Source organism: Carcharhinus amblyrhynchos, chromosome 22 (genome assembly GCF_965287045.1).
Source record: "Carcharhinus amblyrhynchos chromosome 22, sCarAmb.v2.hapA, whole genome shotgun sequence".
NCBI classification, from domain to species: Eukaryota; Metazoa; Chordata; class Chondrichthyes; order Carcharhiniformes; family Carcharhinidae; genus Carcharhinus; species Carcharhinus amblyrhynchos.
The window spans coordinates 17,912,194-17,934,354 of NC_137345.1; the positions used below are offsets into that span (position 1 = coordinate 17,912,194).

The 22,161-nt window shown below is 39.0% G+C and overlaps 1 protein-coding gene across 1 annotated transcript in view; it reads left to right on the forward strand.

The window, feature by feature from the left end:
* The window catches only part of LOC145356978 (6-phosphofructo-2-kinase/fructose-2,6-bisphosphatase 2-like), a 66,133-nt gene that overhangs the window by 17,210 nt on the left and 26,762 nt on the right, over nucleotides 1-22,161 (forward strand). Inside the window, exons 2-11 of the mRNA XM_080210002.1 lie at nucleotides 3,958-4,083; nucleotides 7,891-7,987; nucleotides 10,022-10,088; nucleotides 12,120-12,194; nucleotides 13,121-13,177; nucleotides 15,363-15,487; nucleotides 17,202-17,409; nucleotides 17,733-17,879; nucleotides 18,222-18,326; nucleotides 20,862-20,991. Of these exons, the coding sequence (XP_080066128.1) occupies nucleotides 3,958-4,083; nucleotides 7,891-7,987; nucleotides 10,022-10,088; nucleotides 12,120-12,194; nucleotides 13,121-13,177; nucleotides 15,363-15,487; nucleotides 17,202-17,409; nucleotides 17,733-17,879; nucleotides 18,222-18,326; nucleotides 20,862-20,991 (1,137 nt within the window). The remainder of the gene's footprint in view (nucleotides 1-3,957; nucleotides 4,084-7,890; nucleotides 7,988-10,021; nucleotides 10,089-12,119; nucleotides 12,195-13,120; nucleotides 13,178-15,362; nucleotides 15,488-17,201; nucleotides 17,410-17,732; nucleotides 17,880-18,221; nucleotides 18,327-20,861; nucleotides 20,992-22,161) is intronic.

Sequence of the window (22,161 nt, forward strand, 5' to 3'; positions counted from 1 at the left end):
TCTAGTCTGACACTTCAAGTGCAGTGCTGACATATTGCTATGCAACCGGTGGCGCTATCATTACAATAACTTGTTAAAGTCTGTTCTGTCAGTGAAAGGTCTCACCACACTTAGAAAATTAGCAAGGGAAATCCTCTATGTCCTTAACAGCAGCTGCAGTCAAAAGCATCCAGCCATTAATCACCTTGTTATTTGTGCACCTTTCTTTGTTTGCCTGCAAGCTGGCCACTACATTTCTAAATTAAACAACTGTCCCCAACAGCAAAAGTCATTTGGTTTTTGGCTGTAATGCATTTTGGGCAATCCTAGAGTCATGGAAGTGCTTTTTTACTTGTTCACTTGTTTTGCTAGCATGTATACAATAAAGTATAATTTCATTTGATTAGAAGATGAAGAGTGTGCAGTATATTCTATTTTAATTTTCATATTATTACTGCAATCTCTAAAAGCAGAATATGATCTGACGTTATGCTTTTCTGAGTATCATAGAATCTTATAGCACAGAATTACAAAATAATATATAATGCAGTGAGGAGCTGATGAAAATTTGCTAGCTTCTAAATTAAATTCTATTGATTCTCAAAGCATAACCAACATTATCATGTAATTGAAGATTGCATTGATTAATATTCAGGGACCATAGGCGCTTCTTAACATTTGCCAGATTTGTTGGTGCCATCAGTTCTGTTCCTGTTTGATTCATGCAGAACAAATTACCTACAGAAGCCAGACCCAAGTTTCTGAACTGGCTGCTACATCTGAAGTTTCTAACCCAGCCCTGTGCATGCTTTTCTTATAGTGTCACTCCTATTGAAATTACCATGGACAGTGTGTTCAGACTTCAAGCTTAGAGAAAGATCATAGGTATGTTTTACTGATGAATTTAAAAAAATCATCTATGGATGATTAGGTTGTTGCCCATTCTTAATTTCCCAGAGAAGATGATGCTAGGCTACCTTATGTGAAGGAGGTACTCCTGCAACTATTCTGTAGAAGTCCAGAGTTTTAACCCAATAATACAGAAGGAATGATGATGTATATTCAAGTCAGGATGGAATGTAACATGGAGAGAAATGTGCTATCCCTGTTATTTATTTCTCTTCTGATCAAGGTCACATGTTTGGGATGTACTCCATTGAAGCCTTGAGTTGCTGCAGTGCATCCTGTCAGTCGTATGTATTAGAGCCATGATGTGTTGGTGTGGTTTGGGATGGATGTTCCAGTCAGAGGATGAGGTACAGACTGCTTTGTCCTGTGTGGTACTTGTGCTGCACATATGCAGGGAACTGGAAAGTATGCCCATTGCACACCTGACTTATACTTTCCAAATCTTGGAGAGCTTTTGGATAATTGCAAGATGTTATAGAATACCCAACCAGCTCCTATATAGGCATAGTATTTGTGTGGTTGGTCCAGTGAAGTTGCTGGTCAATAATATCTCAGTACGTACGTGACAATATATGTGGTAGTTATAATGCAGCTGGATGTCAAGAAGGTGGAGATGTCAAAAAGCATTGACTGCAACCAATATAACGGGATAGGGTTAAGACTGAATATAGCACACTAGTTATACAGCAAAACATATGACTGTGACAAGTAATGAATACAGTCCAGATCAGAGAGGAGAGCTGGGATATGTGAACAGCTCTTTCTTTTCTCTTCCACATCTCAGTGCTCTCAAATTCTCAACTTTTCAAATCACTCAGGAATATTGGATCTGGTTCTTCCTTGAGAGGTCTTTTCCACTGGTTTCCAAAGATTTTTACTGTTTATTGTTCCTCTGGGGTGCACTTGGATGAATTATTGACAAGGTGTTTTTCTTTAATAAAGATTTACTTCATTTCATAATACCATATCAAACATTGTGTTCTTTGTTTCAATCTTGGTTTGAATTGCTAACAGGTGACGCAGCATTTGTGGAGAAAAAAAACTAAGTTAACATTTTAGGTCATGATCTTTTGTTGGAAGTGGAAAATGAGGATGTATTTTTAGGTTTTCTTCCAGTAGTTGTTGTCCTAAACTTTGAGAATGTTCTTGTAGGCTATACAAGAGTCGTTGGAATGGAAGATCACTTGTATCATGCCAGTCATTTTAGCGTTCCTAGAATTACCTGCTGTTTACATTTTCTCAGGTGATGGGCTTCAACAAAGATGAGGAGGTCAATTCACTTTTCATTTTGCCTCTTCGGTGATGACGTTCCAAGAAAGTTAAATCTATGACATTTAAAATGTCTAAACAGCTTCAAGGTTTTATGCTCCTAAACATGCAGCTAATGAGCCTCCTTCTGCCATGTACAAAATCCAGCTGTGTTTGTGGCACCAAAAGGAATCCTTTTCCAAAAGGGAGGGCTCCAGCCAACATCAATCTTGTCACACAGAAACTTTGAGAGGTGTTGCATGGAAAGGAAGCAGTGAATGGCGGGGGTGAGATTAGAAAATCCTGGCTCTCATATAGCGGGACCTGATGCAGTGTTAACAGCATCCACTGTGTACCAACAATATGTCACAATATACAATCCCAAAAGATGAAGAGTGTCAACTTTTTCATTTTCCAACATGAGTTATCTTTATGGCATCTGAGTGGTTTGCCTGTAATGTGTTTTTGGTTCTTGTCAATTTAGAGTGGATTTTCGATTGTGTGGATGAATTCTGCATTGGGCCTTGAGTATTGTCCCATTGATAGTGGCAGAACTTTAACTGCAAGCTTTTCAGTCTACATATGGCTGGGGATCACATGTTATCTGAAGAAAAGGGTTGAGATCCCAAGTAGTGGTTTAAAGCAGTTTATTGAGAAGCAGCAGTTTAGATCAGATAACTATAACAGTTGAAAAGGTTTATCAGGCCAAAGTTGGGTCGTGGGTAAATGAAGCGGAATGATCTTTATTCTCTTCTGTTCTCAGTCTTGAGCTCACCAGAGTGTGAGGCTGAAATGAGCGTGGGTTCACGCCAAAAATCTTTCCTTTGTCCAAAATGATCTTTTCACTCTTGACTGCTTGCTTATATACTCTCAATTCCAAGGGGACTAGTGAGTGCCTCATGTCAATTCCTTATTCATACACATCTTCCAAATCAAATGTCCAGTTACTGACGAACAGCTACACAAGCTAGACAGCTGCTCTTTGGCTCTGATATCACTTTATTGCATATCTTTTGTAAGAACATTGTGTCTATTTAGTGGGCAAAAGACTTCATCTTATCAGGCTGAGGAATGTTTATATGAAGGCCTGTGCCTGAAAGGACTCTGTCACGTAGATATTGTCCTTCTTTAGAACAATGGATAATTGACTATGTTGTCTCGTTGTTATCTCCCAAACCCGGGATAGAGAAACCTTATGGCTAAGAAACCACTGTTTCAACATTTCTTTTAAAACTATTATTGCTGGCAATTTATTAATATTTTAAAATCTATTTTCTCTGGAGGCTGTAATGTTAAAGCAACCATTTATTAAATGTATGCATCCTTCAGTGACCTGCTATTTCTAAAGTTTAATGCTCAAGCATCATTTAATACTATAGTACTACTTTTGCCTGGACTTCAGTTTTCAATAGTAATTATTTTACCCAAGTTTTCACAGTTGCCTTGCTAATCATAGAAACCCTACAGTGCAGAAAGAGGCTTTCTGGCCCATCGAGAGTGCATCGACCACAATCCCACCCAGGCCCTACTCCCATATCCCTGCACATTTACCTGCTAATCCCTCTAACCTACACATCATAGGACACTAAGGGCAATTTTAGCATGGCCAATCAACCTAACCTGCACATCTTTGGACTGTGGGAGAAAATCCATGCAGACACGAGGAGAATGTGCAAACTCCACACAGACAGTGACGCGAGCTAGGAATCGAACCCAGATCCCTGGAGCTGTGAAGCAGCAGTGCTAACCACTGTGCAACTGTGCCACCCATTGAAAACCAGACTTTTTTTTTCCATGTCTAACATTTTCTTTTAATTGCAGCATGGGCATCTCACATGACCAACTCCCCCACATTGATTGTAATGGTGGGATTGCCTGCTCGAGGGAAGACCTATGTTTCCAAGAAACTCACTCGTTATCTCAACTGGATTGGTGTTCCCACCAAAGGTAAAACATGATGTAACCTGGTATGTAGATGTAATCTCAAGTGTTGTGATTATAATGTAATATTTTTGATCAAACCAAATGACAGGAGCAGCAGACTTGAATGTATTATTGCATACATGCACAGATGGGATTATTATATTAGAGTAATAACCCAGAGCATTATTCCTGTGACAGATGTTTCCTTTCCAGTGCGCACTCATTTGTGAAAGTGCATGACAAAATGCAGTGATGCAGTCCATTGTGATGGTGTAGTATTACAATCCTCACCCATATTATTTATGATCCTACAAATGACTTCATTGCACTTGTAGAATTGATACCGTAATGTATTTAAATTTTCTGGGGAATCATTAGTGATTTGTCTTAACCCCATCATTTATCTAAATCAACACCTTTAAGCATGCTTGCATTTCCTGTTTCAGTTACTGCGGATTTCTTAAAATGCAACAATTTAACACAGAAGATCGTGATTTTTTTTCTGACCATGAACACATTTGGGCTTAACTGTTCTTGACAGTGAAGGAATAGCAATTAAAAGCTCAAGTCAGGATGATGTGTGGCTTGGATAGGAGCTAGCAGGTGGTGGTGTCCACATGTTCCTGCTGCCCTTGTTCTCCTGGATGATAGAGGTCACAGGTTTGAAAGATTTTGAAGAAGGTTTGGTGAGTTACTGCAATGCACTGCTACCGTTTGCAGCGTAGAAAGTATCAGTTTTCCAGGGGATGGATTGGGTTTGCCAATCAAGCAATGTTGATGAAGCTTCACTCAAGTGGAGAATATTTCATCATACTCCTCACTTGTACCATGTAGATGGTAGGTAGGATTTCAGGAGCCAGGAGAGTCAGATTAATGACCATAAAATTCCCAGCCTCTGACCTGTTCTTGTGGCCATGTCATTTACATAGCTGGTCCAGATCACTTTCTGCTCATTTTTTACCCCCAGGATCATATGATGGGGAACTTAGCAGTGCTAATGCTGTTGAATGTCAAAGAGAGAGGAGATTATTACATTCTCTCTAATTGGTGATTGTCACTGTCTGGCACTTGTGTGATGTGAATGTTGCTTGTCACTTAACACAAGCCTGAATGTTGTCCAGGTTGTGTTGCATGCAAGCTTGGAATGCTTCAATTTCTGAAGAGTTATAAATGGTAGTAAACACTGTAATTATCATCAAACATACTGGCTTCTGTGTTGGAGGAAATGTTGTTAATGCAGCAGCTGTAAATGGTTGGGCCTAGAATTTATCCTGAGGAATTCCTGCAGCAATGCCCAGAAGCTGGGGTGATTGGCTCCATCAACCATAACCATCTTCATTTGTGCTCCAACCAATGGAGAGTATGCCTCCTGATTACCTTTGACTTTATTTTGTGAGGGCTCCTTGATGCCACACTTCTATCATTAATGTCAAGGGCAATCACTCTCAACTCAGCTTTGGAATTCAGATCTTTTGTCCATGTTTGGACCAGGTAGTACTGAGGTCTGGAACTGACCAACTTTGACAGAATTCAAATTGAGCATTGGTGCACAGGTGTTTGCTGAGGAGGTGTTGCTTGTTAGCTTTGTCAGCAACTTTCATCACTTTGCTGATGATTGAGAGTAGACTGATGGACTGCGGTATTTGGATGAATTGAAATTGTCCTAACTTTGGACAGGACATGTTGGGACAATTTTCCACATTGTCAGGTAGATGCCAGTTACGTAGCTATACTGGAACACAGACTTTCTGTACCATGGTTAAGATATTGTCAAGGCCAATAGCCTTTTCTGTATCCAGTGCTATTAGCCATTTCTTGATATCATTTGGAGTGAATCAAATTGAATGACTGCTTTAGTTTCTGTGAGAATACTTTGGTGCGATTGGCTGCTTACCCTATTGCTGTATACCATCCACAAGATGCACGCAAGAACTCACCAAGGCCCCTGAGACATCATCTTTCAAACCCATGGCCACTGCCATCTAGAAGGACAAAGGCAGCAGACACATCAGAACATCACCACCTGGAAGTTACCCTCCCAATCACTCACCATCCTGGCTTGAAAATATATTGTCATTCCTTCACTGTCACTGGGTCAAAATCTTGAAACTTCCTCCCTAACAACATTGTACGTGTGCCTACACCACTGGGTCTATATTCAGGAAGCCAGATCACCATCACCATCTTGAGGGCAATTAAGAATGCTGCTTTGGCCAAGGATGCCCACATTCCATGAATGAATAATTTTTAAAAATTATAGCTCCTGTATGATTGAAGGTCTACTTGACTTGGTGCCAGATTTAAATGGTCATCGACCACAAATAAGTACCACATATATCACTAGATTTTTGTGGGCAAATTCCATCAAGGTCAGCAGTCAACACCATTTTTGTCACGTTTATTGCAAATTCTCAGGCAATAACTTCTATTTGGAATTCCTCATATCAGTGTTCCAAACACTGAATTTTTTTTGGTATTTGTTTCTCAGTTCAGCATTGCCCTTGTCACTATCACATTGAGCCTTAGTTGTGTTTCAGTGATTTCAAGATAGCAAAACATATCAAATTAGTCTGGCAAAATTGCTTCTTCCACAGTTGAAGCTTCAGCTTAAAGGTCCAAATGTCATCTTATTAATGTCATCTCTTGGTTACACTTTCTGTAGAATGAGTTCAGTGTGCTGCAAAATTAACCATGAAAAGTAGGTCTTGAATCCATAGCATGATTAATTTTCAAAGTTTTTTATTACAGAGAGCTTCTTGATCTAAAATGACTGAAGTTCTGGTTTGTGTACACACTTTAAAATTTGAACCTTAGTTATACTACAACTCTTCTTGCTCATGATTTCAGGTGCCACTTCTTTGACCACACTCAGCTGTTGTCCAGTCTATGTCCAATTTGTTCAAAGCTCCCACTAAGTTATTGAAGAGTTAATTTGCTGTTTTTGCTCCCCTCATCTGTACCAAACCCTCCAATTAATATGCAATCTGCGTTTTCTTTTGTCCGTTATAGCCTCATCTGAATCCATCTTTTATAACTCCACATTCTCCTTCACCATCCTTGCTCCTAATGCATCTGTAAAAACTTTTACCTTTTGATAGTCCTTGCGAGTATTCTTCATATTCCATTTTTGCACTTCTGATGTTTTTTTTGTATCCCCTTTATGCTTTTATAGTTCTTTCAATTCATCAGATTTTCACTTTATCTTGCTTTTTGTTTTCAAGCTTTTGCTTTCAGCTTGATACTTTCTCTCTTTACATTTGTTGACCAGGCTTATCTACCAAAGTGAAACCTTTACCTTATGGGAGTATCATACCAAATACCTTTTGCATAATTTCCACTGTATTCAATTCTCAACTCTTTGCGGTCTCCTTACTGAAATTTAATACCTTTGTTTGATACTCTCCACGCTCTGTCTCAAACCTGATATCACATTCCATCATGTTATGGTCATGATTGGCAAAATTGTAACTTGTGTCAAATTGTCAATCCATTCTGATTTCTTACTCACCACTAAATCAGCTATGACCTATTTTCTTGTCAGCTCTAAAACAAATTGTCCTAGTAATAGAATGAGTTTAAGCAAATCTGTTACTTGGTACGAGCTACATGTGTAGTGGGGACCTAGAACAGGTGGTAGCTCCTCACTTACTAATGAGAAGTCTATTTGGGCATCACCTCGAGATGAGGAGATGTAGTATAGACTCTTTGAACTAGAAAAGGGAGCTGCAAATTTACCAGAATTTTCAGGGGACTGATGATTGGAATCAACTGAAAAGCAAATCCAACTTGAATATCCAGTTTCTTTCTTATATCTTTCTCTTTGATTTGCAGTTTTCAATCTGGGTCAGTATCGCCGTGCAGCTGTGAAATCATACAAGTCATTCGAATTTTTCCGTCATGACAATGAAGAAGCTATGCAAATCAGGAAGTAAGCAAATGTGTCTGCCTTATGCTGATGTTTCATAATTCAACCAAATAATTATGTAGGTAATTAGTTTTCAAGCAGGCTTGAGATTTTCTATTAAAGTAATGTTATTTTTCCAGTCAGCAATTTCCCCATACGGCCCCATCTGTTCTGAAGACCCACGGTTCCCTAGGCGCAGGTGACATATGAGCACTATGCCCTTGTAACAATTCATACGTAAACTTCAGGCTAGTCAGCTACTGAATACATCACAACTGAGCTTAGTTCATGTTCATTTTTTAAAAAAATGTTCGTGGGATGTGGCCATCGCTGGCTGGGCCAGCTTTGATTATCCATTCCTGAGGGCATTTAAGAATCACATTGCTGTGGATCTATTGTCACATGCGGTCCAGACCAGGTAACGATGATAGATTTTCTTCCCTCAAGGATGTTGGTGATCCAGATGGATCTTTACAACAATTGACAATGGCTTCATGGTCATCATTAGACTTTTAATTCCAGACTTCCATTGAATTCAAATTTCACCATCCGCCATGGTTGGATTTGAACCTGGGTACCCAAAACATTACCCTTGGTCTCTGGATTACTAGTCCAGTGACAGTATCATGATTCCACTGCCTCCCCATGCATGCACTCTGAGTCATCAGAAATGGAGTCCTGATTAACTTTGCTTTCCCCGATTTGTATTGAGTCTGGCAATAACTTGCATATATATAGGTTGTTAGCTTACTTATTAAAAAATATCCCATCCTGCTTCACAGAGATGTTACATACATTAGTGTCAAGCAAAAGATGGAGAGTTTCCTCCCACAACCCAAAGATGTGCTTTTAGGCTGATTGATTGGGTACTAAATTGTCCCTAAATTGGACCTCCCTGATCCTCGCACATTAGGCGTAGACTAAAATCATGAATAGGTCACTGAGACAGTGGGACGGTGGCGCGGGCTCGTTGGGCCGAAGGGCCTGTTTCCCGTGCTGTGTTGTTCTTTGTTCTTTGTTCTTTTAGGTGGCTAGATCAAAAGCTTGGTTAAGGAAGTAGTTTTCAAGGGGAGTCTTAAAGCATTTCAGAAATGGTGGTAAGGGAGGTCATGTAAATTAACAGCTACAGTAGAGAAGTAAGGGCCAGAGGCTAGGCAGTTCATAGTTTCAGTATGCACATACAAATAACTTGAGGGAAAATGGTTTACCTCAGCACAAATTTACTTCTCACCTAAGGGCTTACTGACGTCTTGGGCTGAGCACTTGTTGAACCATTGAGGAAAGGATTCAAATTTTATTTAAATTGTGCAAGAACTAGGTTTTAATGGATTCTTCAAAGTGAACTTCATATTTGAAGAGTGGGGGGAAAAGGAGCTAATTTTCATTTTTGTAACCACCCACTGGCTATTTTCACAGGAATGTTACCGAGGCTAATGACAAGTCACTGCCTCTCCTTTTGTTGGAGGTGGTTAAATCATGATGCTCACTCTGTATAATCAGGGTGGAAAGCAAAACTAATTGCAATTGCTCAATTCACAGGAGAGAAAATAGCAGCTAAAAGACCACGTTCGTCAGAGTATTGGGGGAAGAATCTAAATTAATTCCTAAATATTTAAGCTAAAGGGCAGATTTTGGTTAATGGAGTATATACTGTAATATCTAAATGAATATACAGTATCCAGGATTATCCTTACTAGAAATGTTCAAAATGGCTATACTGGTATAGAATAATCAAGTTACGTGCTGTTTTCTGTCTTTTTGGTATTTACAGGACTAGATTCACGAGGACGTTACTAAATTTGTACAACAAAGTTCAATAATGTTATGAAACGGCATATAATTTTCTAGACAGGATGAAAAGAGATCATTGCAAGCTGGAGAACACTACATATAAAACTTGGAGCATGTTTAGTGCTTTGGAGTTGCTGTACTTTTATTGTGCCTCTTGAACTGTTGCAGAGATAAATTTGGCAAAAAACCTTGCTCCCTGTCCAAAATCTGTGCTCAGTTATACCAAGTTATTTGTTTGATTATTAATTTGCCCTTTGGTTTCCATAGACAGTGTGCCTTAGAAGCATTGAAGGATGTGAAAATGTACCTCGCAGGTGAAAAGGCACAGATTGCTGTAAGATTTTTAAAAATTATTTTGATGGTATCCACAGCCAATTTTTTTTATATATAGCATTTGGTCTTTTGACATTCAACAAAGAAGAGTGAAGTGCCCAGTTACACTTTTTTAATAGAACATAAAAAAACTTTCTTGCTACAGTTTCCAGAATTGCATAAGTTTATAAACTGGGACAACGCATATTTTAATAAACAAATTAATTTTATACTTCACTGAAATGTGCATTTTGCTAAAGGAGATATACCAGTGTTAGCAAGTATGGCAGAATTGCCATGCAGTTAGAAATTAATGTCATGAGATGTGAGTGCTTTCAAATTGAGAATACCCTCCATCAGGTTGTGTGACCCTAGCACTGTGCTAAATGGGATAGATTTTCAACAGATCTAGCAACTCTGTATTGGATAATCATGAGTCACTGTGAGCCATCAGCAGCAGAATTATACTCAATCTGTAATTTCATGCCCTGGTATATCCCTGATTCTACCATTACCATAAAGCCAGGGGACCAAGAGTGAATGAGGGCATGCCAAGACCAGCACTAGGCATGCCCAAAAATAAGGTGTCAACTTGGTGAAGCTGTAGCTCAGGACAGCTTGCATGCCAAACAGCATACGAGCAGCATGATGGCACAGTGGTTAGCACTGCTGCCTCACAGCAACAAGGACTCGGGTTTGATTCCTAGCTTGGGTCACTGTCTGTGTGGAGTTTGCACTTTCGCCCTGTGTTTGTGTAGGTTTCCTCCGGGTGGTCCAGTTTCCTCCCACAGTCTGAAAGGTGCGCTGGTTAGGTGATTGACCTGAACAGGTGCCAGAATGTGACAACTAGGGGAATTTCAGTAACTTCATTGCAGTGTTAATATAAGCCTTGTGACTAATAAATAAACTTTATTTTATACTTTTAACCAACAAATGATAGAGCTAAGCAATACCACAAACAACATGTCAGATCTAAGCTCTGCAGTCCTATCATATCCAGTCTTGAATGGTGTTGGGCAATTAAACAGCTCACTGGAGGAACAGACTCCACAAATATCCCCATCTTCAATGATGGAGAAACTCAGCACATCAATGCAAAGGATAAGACTGAAGCATTTGCAAGAATTTACAGCCATAAGTATCATGAGGATAATCCATCTTAGCCTCCAATGGAAATCTCCAGCATCACGGATGCCAGTCTTCAACCAATTTGATTTCCTCAATGTGATATCAAGAAATGGCTAAAGGCACTGGAAACTACAATGGCTACGGCCCCTGACAATATTCCGGCAATAGCACTGAAGGCTTGTGCTCCAGAATGTTCAGCACTTTTCAGCACAGAATGTTCCAGTACTTTTGTGGTTCAGAAAGGCAGCTAGCTCACCACCTCAAGGTCAGTTAGGGATGGACAGTAAATGCAAGCTTAGCCAGCGACGCCCCCGTATCAGGACTGAATTTTTAAAAGTTAGTAATCTCAATTCAAAGCTGGTGCCAAAGGGATGCTGGTGAAAAGATCTCACTCTTTGTTCAATATCTTTATCTACTACTACAATATTTGCTATGGCATGACCTTCATATTCTGCTCCATTATGAGTAAATGTTTTATTAATCTCTCCTCTTCTTTCTCAGCTGACTCTCCAATACTGCTTCAATTTTCCATCCTATGCTTTGTGATGTAATTTGGTTAATGTCATGAAGAGTCTGTGGTAAGCTGGTGCGAGATCTGGTTCTGTGCTAGTGCATCAGATCAACCAGTTATACCACCTATCTGAAATGCATCCCTTTCAATGTAGTGCCAAGCCTCACAGCCCTGCCATCTGCCAGATAATAAGATTAGTGGCCAAAAGTGATGCTATAACAAAGAATTGGGAAGCAGTGACTCCATCCAGAAATATGAGGTTGCTATTGAAACTATTACATTGTTCTTTTATTTAAGAGGGGTCATTTTCTCTGCTAGCACTGAGAGTTCATTATGTGCTTATTAAATCTGTATGTAAATTATGTTTTAAATTTAGTGCAAATTTCTTTTTTGCTTTTTTCCTCTCCTTATCAGGTGTTTGATGCAACTAACACAACCAGAGAGAGAAGAGATCTAATCCTGGAATTTGCACATGAGAATGCATTTAAGGTTAGAAATTAGAAGTATTTATCTATTTGTTTTTAGTTATTATGAGTTGTTTGACCATTAAAAAATATCCAGATTTATCAATCAACTTAACATGACTCATCAATTTTTATTAATAGTTATGGAGTTAGAGTAAAAATTGACAGAAGTATAGTACACTGATTATATTGTGGCACTAGTAATCCAGAGACCGGGATTGGTGATCTAGAGACTTGAATTCCAACCTGCCATGGGGAATTTAAATTCAGTTAGTTAAATGAATCTACTAAAAAAGCTAGTATCTGTAATATGAGCACGAAGCTCCCGGATTGCTGGAAAAGCTCATCTGGTTCAATGCTGTTTAAGAGAAGGAAATTTGCCTTCCTTACCCAGCAGGTTTGGGCTAACTGTGACTTCAAACCCACAGCAATGTGATTGACTCTTAACTGGCCTCAGAACTAGACCAATAAAAATCACTCAAGTTTTCCAAGTGGCTCACTGTCACCTTCCCAAGGGGGCAATCAGAGATGAGCACTAAATGCTAGTTTTGCCGATGAAGGCCATATCCCACAAGTAGTTAAAAACTGTGCAATTATGAAATAGAAAGTTAATGAATTCTTTGAGTCTCCAAGGAATAAAAATCCCTTTACCACCAGATTTTATATACCTAATAGCAATTATCTGTAACTGCTTTCAGCTATGGCAGGTTAAAGTTCCTGCATTGATTACAGGATGTGTTATTTTTCTGGTATTGCACAGAAAAGCTGCATATTTCTAAATGAAATGCAAAAGCTTGCTTCAAAGAAGTTTTAAATGAAAATAGATGAAATAATTCTGTGTTATCTGACCTCTTGCAGTTATTATCTGGAGCACTTATTGTGTGTGATTATTTGGTATTGGGTGACCTTAGTTGGCTATTTAACTAAGGCAGAATGATTGTTTCTTCCCAGGTGTTTTTTGTTGAATCTGTTTGTGATGATCCAGAAGTCATTGCTGCAAATATAAAGGTATGTATCTATAAAGACAGTATCTCCAGCATTCTCCTAAATAAGATCTAGCAAATCATTTTTTGTGAAAGAAATTCCACCATTCCGTTGCAATAGAACAACTTTGCCTCTTGGTTTTATCTTTTTTTTTGGGGCAAAGAGCATGATTTCTTTTCTGGGCAGTGCCATAGATGATACTGCATACACGATACGTGGAGGATGAGAGTACTGTTGACCTCCAATGTTCCTGCATGGCTACCCATATCACACTAAGTATCATCTTACACTAAGTAATGTTGTCCTGTGGAATCTGAAATTTTGAAGTTTTATGATGCATATCAGCAAGTTACTTGTAAATGAAGTAAATATAGTAGGAGAGTGAACTGTGAGGAAGATGCAGAGATGCTTCAGTGTGATTTGGACAAGCTGCGTGAATGGACAAAAGCATGGCAGCTGCAGTACAATGTGGATAAATGTGGGGTTATTCACTTTGGTAGCAAAATTAGGAAGGTAAATTATCTGAATGGCAATAAATTGAAGGGGAAGAAGAGGGGAATGTGCGATAAGACCTGGGTGTCCTCGTACACCAGTTGCTGAAGGTAAGCATGCAGGTGCAGCAGGTGGTAAAGAAGGCAAATGATATTTTGCTTTTCAGAGCAAGAGGATTTGCGTACATGAGCAGGGATCTCTTGCTGCAATGATTTAGGGTGTGGTTAAGGCCACACGTAGAATACTCTGTGTGATTTTGGTCTCCTTATCTCTGAGGAAGGATGCTTTTGCTATAAAGGGAGTACAGAGAATGTTTACCGGACTGATTCCTGGAATGGCAGGACTAATGTACTTTACTTCTTCAGGAAAGATGGGAGAATCCTTAAAATGGTATAAAATTTAAATGGTACAAATTTACCAGAATGGAGGGAGATTTTAGCTACAAGGTGAGGTTGGGAATGTTGGAGATGTTCTTGAAGCCAGAGAGTTTTGACAGAACAGTACAAAGTTATCGCAAGTTTGGATAAGGCAGACAAAGAAAAACCCTCTCTATTTGCTGATGGTACGTGGACTGGGGGATGCAGAATTAAGGTTTTGCGAGAGTGGTTGGGATTATATTCATTGGTGTTCAGAAGAATGAGGGGGGGATCTCATGGTAACATATAGATAGGATAGATGCAGGAAGGATGTTGTGATGGTATGGGAGTCCAGATGCAGAGTAAACCACTTAGGACTGAGATGAGGAGAAATTTCTTCATCCAGAGAGTAGTAAGCCTTTGGAATTCATTTACCACAGAAAGCAGTTGAGGCCAAAATATTATATGTTTTCAAGAAGGAGTTAGATATAGCTCTTGGGGCAAAAGGGATCAAGGATTTGAAGGGAAGACGGGATCAGGCTATTGAGAATTGGATCAACCGTGATCGTACTGAATGGTGGAACAGGCTCGAAGTGTTGGGTAGCCAACTCCAGCTTTTATTTCTATGTTTCTGTGATAAAGGTGAAACATGTTTTGCAAAGTCAGTCAAAATGATCATTCCTGAAAGATCTGCAAAGAGACAATGGGAAATCCCACCTTGTTTGTTCTCGCAGCAACTAACCAGTACTGAAATGGTGTTACTGCATAGTTTTCTTTAATGCTGTTGCACTTATTAAAGGCAAAGGGAGTGTTTGGTTTAAGTTATTTCCCCTTGTATGCAAAATTGACTCCATAAAATTGACACTTTAAAGCAAAACTGTGGAGTTGTTCGTTTTGTCATCATGGAGGACTCAATAATATAGTTTTTCATTTGAGCACAAACATACCCATTTGCAGTGGGACGACTCTGGAAAATGCAAAGCCAGAGGGAGCCTGATTTCACGCTCCATGGCAGCAATACAGTCATATTAAAAAAGAATGTAAAGATTCTTGTGAAAAGATCACAATGGAAGGGGCAGTATTTCAAAACCTAAGGTTACTGCTTCTCGTGCTTTGTTGTTTCTGAATGGGGAGGTTGTGCTTGCAGTAAATCAGAATTACAGCTGATAACTTGATTTTGCTCAGATGATATATCATATCTGATTATACAGGCATTTGACCCTATCCGGGTGATGTCATTCTGAACATTTATTGAGGCAACTTCTTTGCCTATCCAGCAGAATGTTAGGGTTAAGAAACTCCTTGTTGTGTATCTAAGCTGTGTTTAGCATAGCTTAAGATCTATCTCATATTATGCACAGGAGGTGAAGGTATCAAGTCCAGACTATGCGGATTGTGAAGAAGATCACATTATGGATGATTTCCTCAAACGTATTGAATGTTATAAAATCACCTATGAAGCACTGGACCCTGACGATTATGACAAGTAAGCTTTTAAAATGAGCATTTAAACATCGTCAGTGACTAAAATGAAGATCGGCCCATTGTTCAGTGTATAAGTTATAGAGTTCGTTGCCCACAGAATGAAGCAATTCGTTAAGACGAAGCAAGTGCCCATTCAATTTCTTTTCAAAATCGTTCATTATTTCCACTTCTACTTGTGGGCAAATGAGTTCCAGGTTATTACCACTTATGTAAAAATGTTTTTTCTCACATTCCCTCTGTATCTCTTGCCAAAACCTTAAATCCGTGTCCCCCTAGTTCAGCTAATTGAACATCTCATCATTGTCTTCCTTACTCAAACATTCATAATCCTATACTTTTCCATCAAATCTCCTTCACTCCAAGGAGACCCCAGCTTCTGCAACCTAATCTTGTAGCTAAAATACTTCATCCTCTTAAAAAACCCTCACTGTTGCAATCCCCATAGAGAACTAGTAACTTTTAAAAAGTACTTTGAATGACCAGCTTAAAGGGATCGCATTACAAGATTTCAAGTTTTCAGCCTAGACATTACTTAGGTAACTAGTACTCCAAACCACAGGAAAGATAACCATTACTAATGTCTTAACATGACCTAAAATTCCATGTCACAAGTATATTTTACATTCTCCACAGGATTACAGTCTTTGTAGAAAACAATCCACAGTCACTCCAGGCTTCCAGTGGGTTTATGTCTGCTCTTTTCACCAAACCATAATATCTGACGACCATTGAAGGTTCTTGCCCCCTTGTCCTCTGAAAATTCCTGAACCAACTTTCAGTGGTACTCTGGTGATTACTTCTCCCAGCCTTGTCATGGCAAAACTTCCCAACATCTTTAAGTTGCTGAAAATCCTTCAATTTGTGAACATACTTATTCAGCTTTTTCCCTGGTGGCAGTTCCCTGCACACTGCAACAATTGCTGTTCTGAATCATTTACTCAAAACTAAGTAGTTGCCAAGATTGTCCTTCCACCCTTCCTTGAATATTGGTGTCAAATTTGCTGCTTGCCAAACCTCTGGTATGTTCCCCAGTACCAAGAGAAGATTGGCAGGTTATGGCAAGCCTTTCTGCTGTCTCCAAACTCGTTTAGCAATCTGGGATGCAAGCCAGCAGAGCAAACAACTTATCCAATCTAAGCAGCCAGCTTTTCCAGTACCTCCTGCCTCTGAATTTTCACTTCATCCATTAAGTCTACCATCTCTGCTTGTACCACTATCTTTTTCAAATTCTTCATAAACATGGTTGCAAAGACATCAATCTACCCATCTTTTCTATCATCATATCCAGTGCTGAATTTACAGCATCTAAAATAGATAGATGACTGTTAAAATATTTGTTTGAAGATATTACTTCTGTAAGGCTAAATATGATGGTGATCATTTTCAACTTAATTGGAATATGTAAAAAATCTTGACTCATAACAGCAACCATCTGTAAAATATGAATGCCAGAATTGAACACAGTGGATCCCAAATCACAATGGGAGGTTCAACAATATCTGTTGCATCACTGTATCATGATGCTGTATTAAGTATGAAGAAGGTTGCTGTGCTTGTATTGTATCACTGAAGTCTGGTTTGTTTCTTGGTTTGCTGTGTTGTCTGTTCATTTTCAGTTTCCACTTCTCTTACCTGGTGAAATTGAAAATAAAAGTTTATTTACACTGCCATGTTGTTAATGTTTAACTTCTATGATTATGCTTTCTTAACCTCAGGGATTTGTCCTTCATAAAAGTAATTAATGTTGGTCGTCGGTTTCTGGTGAACAGAGTCCAGGATTATATTCAGAGCAAAATAGTTTATTACCTGATGAACATTCATGTCTATCCACGTACTATATACCTGAGCCGGCATGGCGAGAGTGAATACAACAGTGCTGGGAGGCTCGGCGGTGATTCAGAGTTATCTCCTCGAGGGAAACAGGTACTGAAAGGTTTCGCATTGCAAAGTCCTCATTTGCCCAAAAATGCATAGGGGAGACTCACTGTTTGCAACAAAATTCTAAATAGTTGCGCATGCTGAAGATACTACAAATCATTTTCTATGTGTCTCTTTTGCAAACTTAAGAGGGTTTATCTATAAACATACATACCAGCGTCACGTTTGCACCTTGCAAGTTCGTTTTCTAGCTTGGGTCAGTAAAATAAAAACTGACTTCTGTTAATTAATGTTTAAATAATGTTTGTAGATTTTTGATATAAATGGTGCTGATTAGTAAGTAGTGCATTGCCATGTTTCCTTTACAGTACGCTGAAGCCTTGCGCCAGTTTGTTGAAGAACAAAAAATTCCAGACCTGAAAGTTTGGACTAGCCAGCTAAGACGAACAATTCAGACAGCAGAGGCACTGGGGGTTCCTTACGAACAGTGGAAAATCCTCAATGAGATTGATGCAGTGAGTATGAAGGAATTCAAATCATTTAATAAAGTAGTTATTTTTCCTTTTATATAAAATTGAAAAGGAATTGGAAGGAAAACTGTGTATAACTGCAGTTGTGAATTTCTAAAAATTCCTAAATATTTTTAAAAGTAGCTATTTCAGGCACTTTTTTTTTGCATTTTCCTACCTTCCATTTTAGGGCAAAAAATGTTTTCATGTGCTGTTGAAATCTAATTATAAAATTAGTTTAAGGTTTATCTTTTATATTTTGGAAGCTGTAAAAATTCCATGGTATTTCATATTTTTGTGTCATGGTTTTTAGCATCTTTAATAAATGTGCTTCACCTCATTTTGAAGGGTGTTTGTGAAGAGTTGACTTACAGTGAAATTCAGGACCGATTTCCAGATGAATTTGCTCTGCGAGACCAGGACAAATACCATTACCGTTACCCAGGCGGAGAGGTATGAGAGCAGGGATATTTTCGGTGTTCAACATTTTGTGTGGAAGAGCAGGAATGGACCATATGAGTGATCTTAGGTTTCAACTCCAATTTCCCACCCGCACCCTATTCTGATTTTAATCTCCTGATTCGCTGAGAGACCAAAAATCTGTCTATCCCAACCCACTGAGGTGGAGAATTCCAAAGATACACAGCCCTTTGAAGTAGTTTCTCCCCACCTCAGTGCTAATCCTGAGACTGTGTCCCTGTGTTTTAGATTCCCTATTAACAGGGAAATGAGCATACACTGATCTCACCTTGTAATGGAAACCTACAGTGACGCCCTTGATCATGTTCTGCACGTGAGTGCAGATTGTCCGCACCATGGCCAATTCTTTTCTGTTACCCCACCATTCGTCAACTCAGAGTTTCTTTTTCTTGGTGCCCAGAAGGCTGAGTTGCAGGTTAATGTGGTTAAATTCCCTGCGCAATGTTCCTCGGGGCCCCTTTACAATGACAGCGCAGCCTTTCAAAGTCATATCAACACTATCAGGAATGTCAACAAATATTGAGCGAGAATGAAGACCATTCTCAGTAACCAGATAGATTAATAAAAATGAACTAAGTTCTTTCACAATTTGTGTTTTACATACACAACAACAATATCAGCAGTAATTATTTTACAGAAACCTGAAGTCTTTTTAAAATCATAGAGCATGAGTGTAGTGCCATTAATGGTCCCCGCTACTCTCCGCATTTTCTGTTTTTATTTTAGACCAGGCATTAGATCACTCACTAGGTGGCAGCAAAGCACTAAAATAAGAGCAATTTGCTTGACTTTTTTTAAAAACAAATACTTTACTACGTTATAGTATTCTTATTTGTTAGTTATAGCCTTATTTTATACATTTACATGGTCAATTCAACGGGCCATTTGGTATTGTGATAATTTTCAAATTAAGATCTGCTTTTTTCCTATTCCTCAACATTTTGCAGTTCAGTTGCAAATTCTATTGTGTCATGTTGATGATTGTCATCAACAAATGAGGTTGAATTCTCCTGTTGTAATTGTATTAAAACTACAAACTGCAGCTATTAAAAAAAAACAGTTGATGTTCTATAGTCTTATTTGGAGGGAGTAAGGATTCCTAAAATGTTCAGGTGACATGCAGTTAGCGACTGAAAACGATTAGTCCAGACTACACAGATGTAACTCGGTCTCAGTTTCAAGGTCATGCAATATGTACTTACTTTCCTTTTCATTAAAAATGACTGCATTGCCTTGAATGGCAAGAGAATGTAATCATTGTGTAACAAATTCACATGACATTCCATCATAAATGCGGGTATTTGGATTGTAATCGAAAATTGGCAGGCAAAAGATTTTAATATATTAAAATTGGTGTTCTCACACTCATTTAAAGTTACATACTAGGGCGGGCATGGTAGCATAGTGGTTAGCACTGTTGCCCCACCGCATCAGGAACCAGGGTTCGATTCCGGGCTTGGGCCACAGTGTGGAGTTTGTACGTTCTTCCCATGTCTACGTGGGTTTCCTCCAGGTGTTCAGGTTTCTTACCATACTTGGAAAGATGTTTTGGTTAAATGCACTGACCCGAACAGGCGCTGGACTGTAGCGAGAAAGGAAATTTCACAGTAACGTCATTACAGTGTTAATGTAAGCCTTACTTGTGACTAATAAATAAACTTTACTTTTACTTCTTTTACTTTAAGTATCCAAATTATATCGCATTTTGATTTGCTGTAGCGACCCTAACTTGATTAGAAAATATGGCTCCGCATACTTAGTTCACTTGCTTCAACATACTCCACAGAAATCAGGGCACCATCTTTAAAGGGCAGACAGACCAAAACTGAAATGGAACTCCTTCCCCAATTCCCTAACACCGTGGAGGTGTCTGACCATATCCCTCTCCCCACAGGGCTATATTTACCCAGGGAGGATCTCCTCGACTGAATCTCATCTTTCAAAACTCGTTGACACAACATCACTTTGACGAGGTGTCAATATTCAGTGAGGGGTGAGCATGTGGCAGGGAGCTGGGCTGGATAATCACATTAAAATGTAGTTAAATCCATTCAAATGAGTTTTTTGTCCTTTGGTGACATCATGGGGTTCATGCCCACAATGAAGGGTGTGGAAAATTGGGAAATGCGATCTCTCCGGAGAGGATCACATTTCCTGATTCTCTGCGTATTTTCCACCTGTGTGAACGATTCTGCAGACCACTGACGTGGACTCAAAATCATTCTTGTAATCTTGGTGAGACTGGAGAATTGTTGTTCACAAAGTTCACCAATAGTCCACAATATTTGTGTTTTATTCTGATAATTTTTAGCATCTTCATTTTAAAAATTTGGGTTATATGTTAATGTTGCAGTAAATGTTTGACACATTGTATTTTTATGTTATCTAAACCGTACCCAAAGCACTTCAAACTTCTCTTGTTTTCTTTATTTCTAAATTCAGTATATATTTGAAAAGAAACCGTACAATGTTGTTTACTTGCAACCCACCTGCTTTTTTTTTGTTTAGTCCTACCAGGATTTGGTCCAACGGGTGGAACCTGTCATCATGGAGTTGGAGAGACAAGGAAATGTTCTCGTTGTTTCACACCAGGCTGTCATGAGGTGCCTCATCGCTTACTTTATGGATAAGGGAGCAGGTACAGCACTGAGAAAGTGAACAGTTCTATCCCATTTAGACTTTTCCTTTCCCCTTCCTACCTTTGTTTTCCTCAACTCTCTCTCAATGGCACTGACTCACAATGAAGTAGTTTCTTGAATACAAATTAACCGTTCTTCTTTTAAAAACAGATCCTCAACAATGTTGTTGAACAGTGAAAGCTTGCAGTTGAATTTAATCCTATATGTGGACATGCACCTTCAACCAGATTCATATAGTGATGAAGAATGGAAAATTTGATTAATTGTCCCACACCACCCTGACTAAGATTAACTCCTATTGTTTAATATCTCATCAATATTTTTCTTTTCCCTCCTGTACTGTTGACTTTCTGCTGAAAGGTACTTGTGCAGCTATCCTCTCTTGATTTGTGCAAGTGGTCATTACTCATGTGAGCTTAGCCAGTGAATATCAGCGACTTGTTCGACCATACAACATTAATAAAGAACTCATAGCAATCAGAAATTTCCCCACCAAATCCAAGAGCAGTGGTGACCCACTTCAGCTGAAATATCAGCTAATTCAAAACAGAAAGTGAATTGTACCTGGATTTCCCTCCTTTCTATTGTTCGGCAGCTTCCTGCATAAACTTGCTGTCCTCTCACACTTTTAACAGACCTGAGATTAGAATTTGGTTACTTATACAGACTTTTCTTTAAAGGTGCTCTGAGGTGAGCTCCTGAAGAATTAATATTTCGGGTGAGGGAAGATAAAATGAAAGAGACCTCCCAAACCACTCACAGTATTCACTCTTATTGTTTGAGTAGGTCAAACATATTCAGCCCTCAGAGAGATAAACCCAGTAATATAAAGGGAGAGAAGTTCCATAATTTACATAGAAAGAATAGAAGAATAGGCCATTTGGCCCTTCAAACTTGCTCCATCTGTTAGTACAAATGTGGTTGATCTTCTACCTCAGCTCCACCCTCCACCCCTGCTATCCAATTATCTGTTGGTCCCTGAATGTAGTCAAACATCTACAACTTTCTGGGATGGAGAACTCCACAACCATCTTAGTGGAAAAACATGTCCTCTTTTCAGTTTTTAAATGGCTAATCCCTTATTCTGAGGCTGTAACCATAAATTGTAAACCTGCAGCCTGGGAATATAAACCCCTCCCAGCATAAAACCTACCAAACCCAGACACAAG